Consider the following 11,225-nt stretch of genomic DNA (forward strand, 5'->3'; position numbering starts at 1 on the left):
GGGGGGGGGGGGTGTCTAACCTCCATCACCAGTGTAATAATTACTCGGTGAAGAGAGATAGGAAGCGGTGCTGAGGGATACAAGATTGTTGCATCAGCTGGACTCAAAATCCTACCGAGTTTACTGCATACAAGAAGAAAAGCATTTAATCACTGAGGCACATCTATTGTACTTTTCTGTAACATGGTTGCTGTTAGCCCACCAAATTCCTTACTTGGCAATACACCCTTTTCTGATTCTGTTTTTTGTTTGTGTAAATGATGGCTAAAAGTGATAAGTACATCTGTATGATAGCCTGACCTTTTTACCTCTTAACCTCTCTTATCTGTTGTGTTTTCCTCTTCCACCCATTTTATTTAGCCTGACCTCTCCTTCACTTCAGGTCATGTTATGGTTTATTCAGGTCAGTTGACCTGTTCCCTTAACAAAAAAAAGCCTTATCTTGTTTTTACATATGCCTTGACTGCTGAGACTCTGGGCATGCTGACATTCTTTTCCCTTTCACGCCCCGTTCTGGCACAGAGACCCAGTCACACCTGCAAACACCTGTGCTTTTGTCTCTCCCCCAACCCCCAGCCCTACACTCCTTGTGCCTGTGGCTGTGTCAAAGCACAGTTCCATTGTTTTACTTGACTATTCAGTTAGGACCAGATAATAACAGGAAATGGAGATTCATTAGCATTTTCTTCAACACATCATGATGAGTTGTTCTCTCATTTGGAACAGCTGGAATCACAGAAAGTCCCTGGAGTAATTCATAAAGTTTATGTAACTCATCAAGTCTTATGGCTAAACTAAACATTGCTTTAGTAGGCTAAATGTTTTAAAATTGCTCCTTCATGTTAGTTGGGTGGGCAATGGGCTGTGTGATGGCTTTAACTGGTGCGTCTGGAGCAACCTTTTAAGTCCAACAAGTCCGTGTGTGATGTGATGTGATGTGTTTCTGTAAATTGAGTACAGGGGTACGAGTGGGCAAACCATATGGAACAGCTTGTCCAGCTTCTACTTTTGACCCTATGTGTCACTGACTGCATGTATATTTTTCTTTTTATGACCTTATTTAAAGCAACACTTAATGTTTCCTGGCTTTCTAAATAAAAGAAGTAAAAATAAAGTTAAGGCTACAGTATGCCACCACCACTGCTAAGGGAGTGTATTTTAAAAAGGCAGAAAATACCAGTAGCAGCAGAGGTTTTTAAAGCCACTGACCGTCTTCTTAACCCCCCACCCTCACTTGCTGGCCTGACACACCCTACCCATACCCCATTCTGCTCCCCTTATGCCTTTTATGTTGTGGACTCAACCATGCGCCCACCTCAGACCACCATAAACATGTTGGTCCCTGATGACAGAGTCGGCCCTGGGACGTTTTATATAAATTGACCTCAACTACAGCTCATTAGAAGCCCTAAATTGGAACCGTGCAGCGAGGGAAGTGTAAATGTTACGACAGGGGAGTCAGTATAGCTTCAGGGGGGTTCCAGCTGTACACATCTTCATAACTGTGATGAAAATCTTTACTTTCATATTTAAAAAAATACATGAATAAATTAATAAAATAAATACATCTGAAATTGTTTTGCACGGTATTTTAACAATGACCTGTTATTATGTTATTATAAAGATTCACTCTTTGACTAATTCTTTGTCTGGCACTATCATTGTACACAACACATCTGCTACATTTAGTAGTTTTACTTGATGCTATCACTCTTTTTATGCAAAGTGGGCAGTCCAACCACCTCAAGTAATTGTATTAGTTTTTAATATAACCTGATTGACATGACTGGACAGAAAGACCCACCAAGTTCCACTTTATCTTTTCAACTTTAATGTCATCTACAGTGGCAGCACGGTCTCAAATTGGAGATTTTTGATAAACTTAAATATACTTGATGGTCAGCTCAGCTTCCCCACCGCATTCTTATCTCCACATCACGTCTTTCGTCCTGCATCCTGCCTTAATTGGGGTCCTTTGTTTGACCGCCTCCCTCAATAAACAATACAACCACAGCTCCTCTGTCCTAATCCCCTCTTCTCCTCTGTCCTGACTTTGCTGGAGCATCGCTCTCAGTAATTACCCCTCTCAAGCTGGAGAGTGGAGTAATTGTCTTGAGTGTAACTACAGTGGCTGTCTGAAAGGGGGTCATTGTGTGGAGTTAAGACTTCACTTCAGTGGACGGCTTTGTTTGTGCTGCTAAAGATAATGAAAGTATTTGGTCGGCCACGGTGAGGTAGAAATATAGGAAGATATGAAAAGAATGACAGTGGGTGAGGAGAGGAGGGGATGAGGTGTGGAGGAGGGAGCTTTATGCTCAAGGAGCGACTGCTTTTAATTTTCTCCATCAAACACCTTTAGGCTTCATATGAATAACACCAGTGGAGAAGATGCCTTTGAAATTTCTTTACTTTTGAAAGCACCACAATTGTCATGATTCCACACCACAACTTTTACAATGTTCACCTTTACGAGGTTTAATGCTTAATCACTATTTACAATATCTTATACACTCATTTCACAACAAGTCAGCAAAACAGTGGTAATTCAATTCTACGATGAGCAAAATTATGAATAACAAATTCAGTTCTTATGTTTATGTTTCTTTAAACGGTTGCAACACAGAGGTCTTTTTCATCGTGGAAAGTTACACAAAATATAGAAAATACTTAAAAAAGTAGAAAAATAACACACCTTAACAATATCTATATATTGTTGTAATATATAGTATGTACAAACAAGGATGAACCCTTATTAATCATTACTTTGCCAGGTGTGGAAGATTTCACAATTGAGAGATTATATAGAAATAGTTTACACGCACATCTAACTTCAAGATCTATAAATAAATCTTTAAAAACACAGCCCCAAACTCCATGTTATAACTAATAAATAAGGAAAAAAAAAAGTCTTTAATTTAATGCATTTTCTTTTCTTTTTGGCCAGCTTTAACCATCTTGCATTAATTCAGGCATTATATTTCCTGCAGGGTGCAAGATAATCTTCCATGTGTATAATTTAAGACATAAATTAGATTATTTATGTAAATATGAAATTAAATTAGACATAGTAAGATGCAAACAAAAATGAAATGCAAAACATTTTACTTCAAAATGTCTTTGGCAACAAGAAGCAGTAAGTAAGTCTATCCATTGATTGTTTTAAGAATAATGAATAAGTATCAAAGTACAGCTGTGAATCGGATTTTTCTCTAGGCATGCAATGCTCCATCAACTCCATCATCCTAACCATAAGTCTCCTTCTAAAACTACTTTCCTTTTGCGGCTTCAGAGCTCTTTTCCTTCTGCTTTTGCAGATTAAATTTCCCCAGTGGTTTGTCTCATTTGAAAGGCAGAAATTGTGTGTGTGTGTGTGTGTGTGTGTTTGTGTGTGTGTGTGCATGTGTGTGCGTGTGTATATGCACACACACATATATTCTTGCACATTTGCTCATAGTTATTTCTGTGCTTTTGTATGTGCACATATGTGTGTTTTAATTGTTTCCATTTACATCATGCCTTGGTTTCTCATATTTATGTGTGTATTTGTGTCTGCCTGCATACATTTGTGCATTTGTGTATGTATGCAGCTTGCTCATATTTGTGTTTGTGTGTGTGTGTGTGTGTGTGTGTGTGTGTGTCTGTCTGTGTGTCTGTCTGTCTGTCTGTCTGTGTGTGTGTGTGTGTGTGTGTGTGTGTGTGTGTGTGTGTGTGTGTGTTCCAGAGAAAAGTAAGCAATTGCTACCTGCAACATGCTCAGTCATTTATCTTGACACGTCTTTTTAAACATGGTCTGATATTCTTTGCATGTCTGGAAACAAAATACTGTCTTTTTAATGTAAAAGGTGAATTTTTCCACCATAAAACACCCACCACGTCTCACACAGTACTGGATAGAGGACTTAATGAAGTCAGATCTCCAACAGTCCACTGGTGTTCTCAACTCCATTAGGTGTGCCAGCCTTCTCATCTCCGTTGGTGATTTGGTCAGTGACAGGATTGGTGGGTACAGAGCTGGTGTTGAGCTCTGTGGTCTCCTCACTCCGTGGATCTGTCTCTCCCTCCACAGCTACAGCTTTGCCCTGTATTGCAGAATCCGCATGGGTCTTCTGGTGCTTGGAGAGGTGGTCGCTGCGCGTGAAGCGCTTGTTGCACAGTAGACAGGTGAACTTCTTCTCCCGCGTGTGGGTGCGCACGTGCCTCTCCAGTTCGTCCGAGCGGGTGAAACGCTTCCCACAGAAGAGCCAGTTGCAAACAAAGGGCCGCTCGCCAGTGTGCCAGCGCAGGTGGGCTTTGAGGTGGGAGGCCTTGCCGTAGACTTTCCCACAGCCTGGGATGTGGCAGCTGTGGACCGGCTTCTTCCTCAGGGATGCAGCCGAGGCCCCCAGCCTCTCCAGCTCTTGGCAGTTGGGGCAGTCACATGAGGACCTGGTGGGTGCACCCCCTCCGTAGCCTCCTGATCCCCTAGCAGGCTTTAGGCCCATGGGACTCTCAATCAGCCCTGCACTTTGCACAGGCTTGGGCTTGTACATGTCCTGGGGCAGCATGTGCTGAGAGGGCTGGAGAAGGTGTGAGGAGGAGCCCAGTCCCACAGAAGGGTAAGGAGCTGGGTTGAGTGGTGTAAAGTCGGTGCTGTAACTGGGCAGCTGTGGGCTTAGAGAGGCCTGGGGTGCCACAGGCTGCAGGGAGGCCTGGAGACCTCCGTCCGCCTGGGGCTGAGTTGATGACAGCCAGTTGGAGTTGGGGTGGACATCCCACCAAGAGGACGTGGCATTAGCTGGAGCAGCAGTAATGCCAGGGTGGATACCAGCTTTATACCAGGAGCCATAGGGGTGTGTCATATCCAGCGAGGTATAGACACTGGTGAGGCAGTCGGCCGTGGCGTGGGCCTTGGACACTAAAAGAGACGGATCCTGGGAGATGGAGGTTTGGAAGGAGTGGGAGAAGGGGTTATATTCTGTAGTGTAGCCTCCGGCTGAAGGAGGGGGGCTTCCAGTGGGGGTAAGCAGCCCGCCACCTCCTCCTCCTCCAGCTGTGGTGAAGGAGCCAGTGTAGGAGTCCGCCAGGCCACTGCCGTCTGCGGTCCGCCCGTTCTTTGCTGTCTGAAGGTCAGAGGTCATGATGTAAGACTTCTTGACTGGAGTAGCGCTGCTGATCTTACCGGGTGTAGCCGAATCCCTGATGGGGCTTGTGCTGCCAAACTTGTTACAGGTAGCAGTTAACATAGCCAGAGGACTGGAGCCATAGCGTGCATCTTCCTGGGAAGGAGGAGACAGGGGAGTAAATGAGATACTGTCTGGCTGCAGGAAATGGCTGCTTGTTGCTGCTGCTGCTTCTGTCAGTGTCAACTCTAATAAAAAACTTATGTCAGAATGCCACCGCTGGTTATTCCTGCTCTCTCCGTTTTCAAAGTGGTCACGGCAGTTTCAAGCAGCAAATGTTTATGCTTGTGTAGGTTATGCTCTCTCAGCAAAGAAGGAATTCCCATACTCCTTTTATCACTTTTTACAAGCTATACTTAATTCTGCATTCATGTTTGCTTTAAACCTTTTTCACCTGCCTTCACAGTCTCCAACATACATGAACAAACATTGTGTGATCATGTAAATGTATATGTGCTAACTGTAACTGTGTCTCAATTATAGCGGACACAGATATCTCGTCAAACATGTTTCTTTTCCTCTCGTGTCACTGTGGAATTGAAAATTTAGACAAGACAATGGTGCAATGGTCTCACTATTGTTCTGTTAAAGTTTCTTATAGATTTTTGATGTGCCATCGTGTCTGTTTGTCATCATGTTGATGATTTTATTCAGAATCTTTTCACTGCCAAAGGAATTTCACTCACATTTTATGTAATACTTTTCTAGTATTTCCTTTTCCATGTGGCAGGTTATATAAACACCATTGCACAACATATCAGACTGTAGACAAGGATATAAGTAATGAAAAATCCCTGTTTCTGTTCCTCTAATATTTCCACATAACTTTACCGTGTTTTTCTTCAATATGTAACGGTGAGTTGACAGTTGTTATTGTACTTCAAATAGATAATTACCTGATGTATCAACATAAGACTATTGAGAGAATCCTATGGGGAATAAACAAATGTTGGGAAGTTATCTTTTTCCTTCCAGGCGCACTACATTTTTTTAAAAATCCTAGCCTATAACTTTGAATGGGTGTCAATAGAATAGTATCACATATTTAAGACATGGTCCAGGATCTTTCCATTCAGACTGACTCTCTATTCAGAGGCGATTAGTGGTCATCTCCTTCTCTTCCAACAGCCCCGTGGTCAGCCCAGTTTTCAGGTAAATTATGTTTAATCGCAGACTGTCTCAGCTCTTACAATCTCTGCTGTGCTCTTCATTTTTTGCTCCATCCACTACAGCTTCTTGTGCTCTTGTTAGATAACTTGTTGTTTAAGTATCTTGATACTTTTATTTTTGCTGCTTTTGATATAGGGTTAATTCCTTATGCCTAGAGGAAATGTAAATCCTAGTTGTAAAGTTGTTCAGCACTGGATCAAACTCAGTCAGCAGCTCCCCTTAATTTGCTTTAACTCACCACCAGTAAGACCTAAGATATTTCTTCATTAATGCATTATGATTTTCATTATGTCACAGATTTATATTCAGTCACACATTACTCTTCAGACTAGCCTACCTTCAAACCAAACTGCTGTAGATTTCCTTATTTCAACTTGCATGACTTTAACATACATTCCAGCTGGAATTACAACTGCATTCACATTACAAAAGTTTGAGTTTGTATTCAAGAAAAAGAAGAAGAAAAATCTACTTACAATTACATTTCCTACCTCCAGAATAGATGCGGCCATCCCTGAGAAACTAAATCCTAAGGAAGCTGAGGGGAGCGGGAGAAGCGCAGCTCAGAGTCCCGGGACAGTTTGGAAGAAGTTGGGCACTCCCGCGGGGAAGTGTTTTGAGGCACGGGGAGCCCGCCCCCTAATTATAGGCTATGGGCTCTTTGAAGACTCGCTAAGAGGCAATAAAAAGAGAGAGATGGAGGAAGCTGGACGGAGATTGGTGGATAGAAAGAGGACATGCCATCTCCCCAAACGGAGAGTGTCGAATCATTTTTCAAGATAAATGCATGAATGGGTTACTCATCAATCACCATGTGGACATTATTTCAGTTTCACTGGCATTATTTTTCCACTGGGATTAGTCCAGTGCAGTCTGAGGGCAAAGACTACAGTTTAACATCATCTCACAGATAATTATCTTTCCGAATAACATTGCGACATGTTGTTACTTGTAGTCATGCTGTTAGAAACATTACTATATACGAGCACAAAGCTCTCTCGCGGTGTCCTCCTGAGAGAGGAAGAATAACAAAAGAACATGTAGCCTCGGCCTACGCCACATAGAAGAAGAAGAAATTAAGTTGACCGAGCCTGTGGTTTCCATCCGAGATTTTTATTATTCTGGTTTCAACCCTCTTTCTGTTTCCAATATTCTTAAATGCAGTTAACTGCCTTTTTAGACATTAACTGTGATAGTTAAAGAGACTGAACTACAGAAACAAGCGAAGCAGGAAAGGATCATGTCATTCAATAAAATAAAGAAGAGATTATCACATCAAATAAAATGAATTCAAAATGCGAATTCCCGAGGGGGGGTGTTAATGGAAGTTGTTTCCTCAAGACGTTTAATGAAAAGAGCAAAACATGTTTGAAAAAGTTTGAAAATGTAAAAGATATAAGGTCGTTTTTATTATTATTTCTGAATCGTCCAATTAACTGTCTGCCATAATTAAATATCGAGTCTGGTTGAAAATATTTAAGAGGAAAATATGTAGGCCTATGGGTCTTATTTAGTTTATTAGTTTATTAGTCAGGGACTATGCACTGTTCAAGCCCTGTATCAGAGTTAGCTTTACAGCTAAGTTACATCTGCGGCCCCTGGGCAAGACAATACTATCAAAAATGAGAGAAACTTAACAACATATAACAAGTATTACATAACATATAAACCCGTATACAAAAATATATGGAATAAATGCCATGTTATAGAAAGATCAATGATCTCATAGTTGTTTTGCCTTCAGCCAAGTCTTTAAAGACATTTTAAAACTGCTGGGACTTGCACAATCTCTAATGTGAAGTGGAATAAAGTTCCACTTTTCTCCAACTGTAAATAAAAAAGCTGATTGACCAAATGTAGTCTTCCTATTTTGGTGACTTATTATATTTTATCCCCAACCCCCATGTAAGCTAATTGCAGTGGTCTTTTTTTCTTTTTAAACTAAATGTAAACCATTTTAAAATTACGACTAGAACCATAACTCTATACTGATTCATTACACACCTTTAGCTTTATCAAATAGGCTATTTCAAAGAATAATAATTTATCTTTATTTCATTATTTATAAGCTAGAAAATAATTACACAAACCCAAGTCTTTTTTGTGTCTGACACATTTTGTTCTTGCATACATTTACGTATATTAAATATCAATACAATAAACAAGAAAGCATATAAATGTAGTCTTGAATGCAGTCATTTTCATAGCAATTTTAGGGTGTAGCATCAATCACACTGAACACACGGAGGGACAAAACATCATTTCTGACAGAACATACAAACAAATCTAAAAAAATTAACATGTATTTAGTGAGAAAAATATATGCTTTTATTTCATATGTTCCAAGTCATCTAATTTAATATTCTATTATTAAATGTTTTAACGTTTACAAACTAAAGATACATTTTAAAAGTCAGCTTTGCGATTTAAAAGGCATTTTTCAGAATTGAATTTATTAGTTGACAAAGTCAACAACTCAACTTTCAGTCTCGGCTGAGACAGATTCTCAGTGCCTTTTTGTGGGCGTCTCATTTTCTGAAGGAGAGCACAGAAGATTAAAATTGTTGTCGAAAATAAACATATAATTTCTGTCCTTATTTTCTCCTCAATTACAGGGCATGGTCAGAGCTGGGCTTGTCGTTCTGGAGAGTCTGGCCCTCACATGAACACAGCGGCTATATTTGGCAGTCTGCTCTCCATCTGACCTTCATCCCTTTATTTTCTTATTTCAGAAGGGGTGAGAGTAGAAGAACAAAGGCTGCTACATGCAGTAGTTTACACTGTTGCACACGGGATTGTGCTTTGCTCGCAGTCATATAAACTTCATCTCAAACTGACGAAAACTGACGACAACTGATCTATCTGTCTATCCATCTATCCGTCTGTCGGTCTCTCAGTCCGTCCATCCAGATACGTGGCAGTCCTTTCACACTTTCTTAGGCAGTTCTCTCCCCTCTCATTTGGCACATGTGTTACTGTTGTACATCTTTAAGTGAAGTGTTCCTTTTCTTCTTGGTGTTCATTAATGCTTTAAATGTTTTACATTTAAGTGAAATGAGAGGGGAGATATATAGCTCCTATCTTGCCGCAAAAGTGGTCCGCAATACCCCGCTTTTCCTCATTTTTATAAGACTTGTAGTAATCTAAAACTTTGGCGTTTTCCCATTTACAGTTCTCTTCAAAAGAGAGCAAGTGAGATCTATAATTAGAAAATGCGTTAAGCTCTTAACAGCCTCTTCAAAAAGCTTTCTCTACTCTATTTACTATTTTCTGCTCTGTGTGGTTTAGAGTTTTGGGTAGGTACAGGCACTGCAGGCTTGATGAACCTCGGGGCGTTGGGTGGGCACGATTATGTTCCCCAAGGCTGATTATATGTTTTGTATGGTTAGTTATTGTCCATATGACAACTATCAGTTGTAGTAGTAGGTCCAGATTTTTGTAGTGGATGCAACAAGTGGCATGAGATTGCTGGATTAACAACAATCATGTTTTTTAACTTTAAAGTCATTTTCTATGCTTTAGTTGATTTTGGTCCAACTAGGCAATTGATGACATACATATAACTCAAGGAAGCATTTGCACCTATTTCTTACAATGTGGCCAGTTGCCCTCAGAGGATTCTGGGTATACATCAAAGATCTCTGAACTGTGTCTCTGTGTTGGGAGCTCAAGTAACTAGATATACTTTTTTGTTTTGATGAGTTGATTAGTGGGTTTGATAGTTAGTGAGTGGTCTCAATAGATAAAATTCAGCTTGTCTTGTTGTATTCAGCTTCTGCATAAGCTTCAATTCATGCAATGAGCAGAAAAAGCCTCTTCTTTTCAGTCAGTGTGCAAGCATGTTTTCCTCTGATATAAGACTGTTTAAACCTTGGCTGCACCTGACACCGCTAGATTTAAGAGCACACACCTTTGTTCACCTTTGGTAATACAAATAAGCAAATCTTCAAACAATAAGCACTTTATAATAAAATTGTTTGCAGGCATATACTGTAGGAGTGTGTCTACAATATGATTACATTTAATTGATTTCATTACTTAAAAATACTTTGTTGTAGTCCTTATTGTGCATGCAGGCTGTCTGCCACATACCAGACTGTCACACAGTTTCACATCGTGAACAGACACAGTTTGCTAATTTTTTATTTTGTTTTTTGAAAATAAATAATAAGGTATTCTAAAGCCATGCCATCAACTTCTTGTGCATTTTATCATTGGCAGAATTTTCAGCCTTTTTCTTTTCAGAAATTGTTTCACTTTGGTAAAAAAGCAGGAAGCGACATAGACTGTCTCCATCTTGGTCACCAGTGGTCAACCTTTCCGTGCAAAGCTTCTGTTTCACGTTGGCAGAGATTCTTCTTCTTCTCTGCGCTGTAGGAAATGAAACCACTCCCAGTAACAAGTTTGATTGAAGTGATGGCAGTGAGTTGGCATTTTGTTTTCCTACAGAGGAGATACTCATTGTCTTAACATTCTGTTAAGAAAACACAGGAATGAAAACCTTGGTGTTGAGAGTTTAAGTAATGTAAGTTCTTGCGTACCGAACACTCAAGTGTGTGAAATGGAATCAGAAGACAAGTGATGAAGCATGCAAAGGCAGATGTCTATTTACATTCACTACTCTATAGGTCTGGGTACCAAACCTAATCGTACCGTAAAAAATGGGTTTATAGAACCTGGTATTGAAAACTGTCTGTTACCAAGTGCTTAGTCTTGTTTAGTTGTTCTTTAACCCTCCTGTTGTCCTCGGGTCAAATTTGACCCCTTCAAAAAATGTCTATATCTGAAATATATAGTTTGTTTTTAAACAAATTACCACAAAAAATGGATTGGATTCCATTCAACGCTCTTTGCGAATACAATTGATCACTTTCATTCCTGATGAAACTCATCTGT

At 40.2% G+C, this 11,225-nt stretch overlaps 1 protein-coding gene and 2 long non-coding RNA genes across 4 annotated transcripts in view; 2 read left to right on the plus strand and 1 right to left on the minus strand.

Annotated features, from left to right (window-relative positions):
• LOC116688607 (uncharacterized) overlaps window positions 1-6,910 on the plus strand; it is an 11,475-nt gene extending 4,565 nt beyond the window's left edge. Inside the window, exons 3-4 of the long non-coding RNA XR_004331813.1 lie at window positions 6,210-6,311; window positions 6,827-6,910. This is a non-coding gene — a long non-coding RNA (uncharacterized LOC116688607). The remainder of the gene's footprint in view (window positions 1-6,209; window positions 6,312-6,826) is intronic.
• Window positions 2,390-6,925, minus strand: sp7 (Sp7 transcription factor). 2 transcript variants are annotated; one of them, XM_032514749.1, is made up of 2 exons: window positions 6,806-6,925; window positions 2,390-5,255 (listed from the first exon to the last, which is right to left on the minus strand). In XM_032514749.1, exons 1-2 carry the CDS (start codon window positions 6,839-6,841, stop codon window positions 3,909-3,911), a joined length of 1,383 nt encoding a protein of 460 aa, XP_032370640.1. In that variant the 5' UTR covers window positions 6,842-6,925; the 3' UTR covers window positions 2,390-3,908. The 2 variants fall into 2 exon arrangements, with proteins under 2 accessions (XP_032370640.1, XP_032370641.1); XM_032514750.1 differs by having other exon boundaries at window positions 6,821-6,903.
• A 3,118-nt stretch (window positions 6,926-10,043) lies between these two features.
• The window catches only part of LOC116688608 (uncharacterized), an 18,682-nt gene continuing 17,500 nt past the window's right edge, over window positions 10,044-11,225 (plus strand). The window contains exon 1 of the long non-coding RNA XR_004331814.1: window positions 10,044-10,054. This is a non-coding gene — a long non-coding RNA (uncharacterized LOC116688608). The remainder of the gene's footprint in view (window positions 10,055-11,225) is intronic.

This window comes from Etheostoma spectabile, chromosome 4 (genome assembly GCF_008692095.1).
Source record: "Etheostoma spectabile isolate EspeVRDwgs_2016 chromosome 4, UIUC_Espe_1.0, whole genome shotgun sequence".
In the NCBI taxonomy this organism is placed as follows: domain Eukaryota; kingdom Metazoa; phylum Chordata; class Actinopteri; order Perciformes; family Percidae; genus Etheostoma; species Etheostoma spectabile.

What these genes read in the sequence shown, in the direction of transcription:
- sp7 (XM_032514749.1), bottom strand. Translation starts at nt 6,841, where the DNA reads ATGGCCGCATCTATTCTGGAGGTAGGAAATGTAATT. An exon ending in TGGAGGTAGGAAATGTAATT is followed by an intron (nt 5,256 to 6,805) that starts GTAAGTAGATTT and finishes CCTCCTTCCCAG; the next exon opens with GAAGATGCACGCTATGGCTC.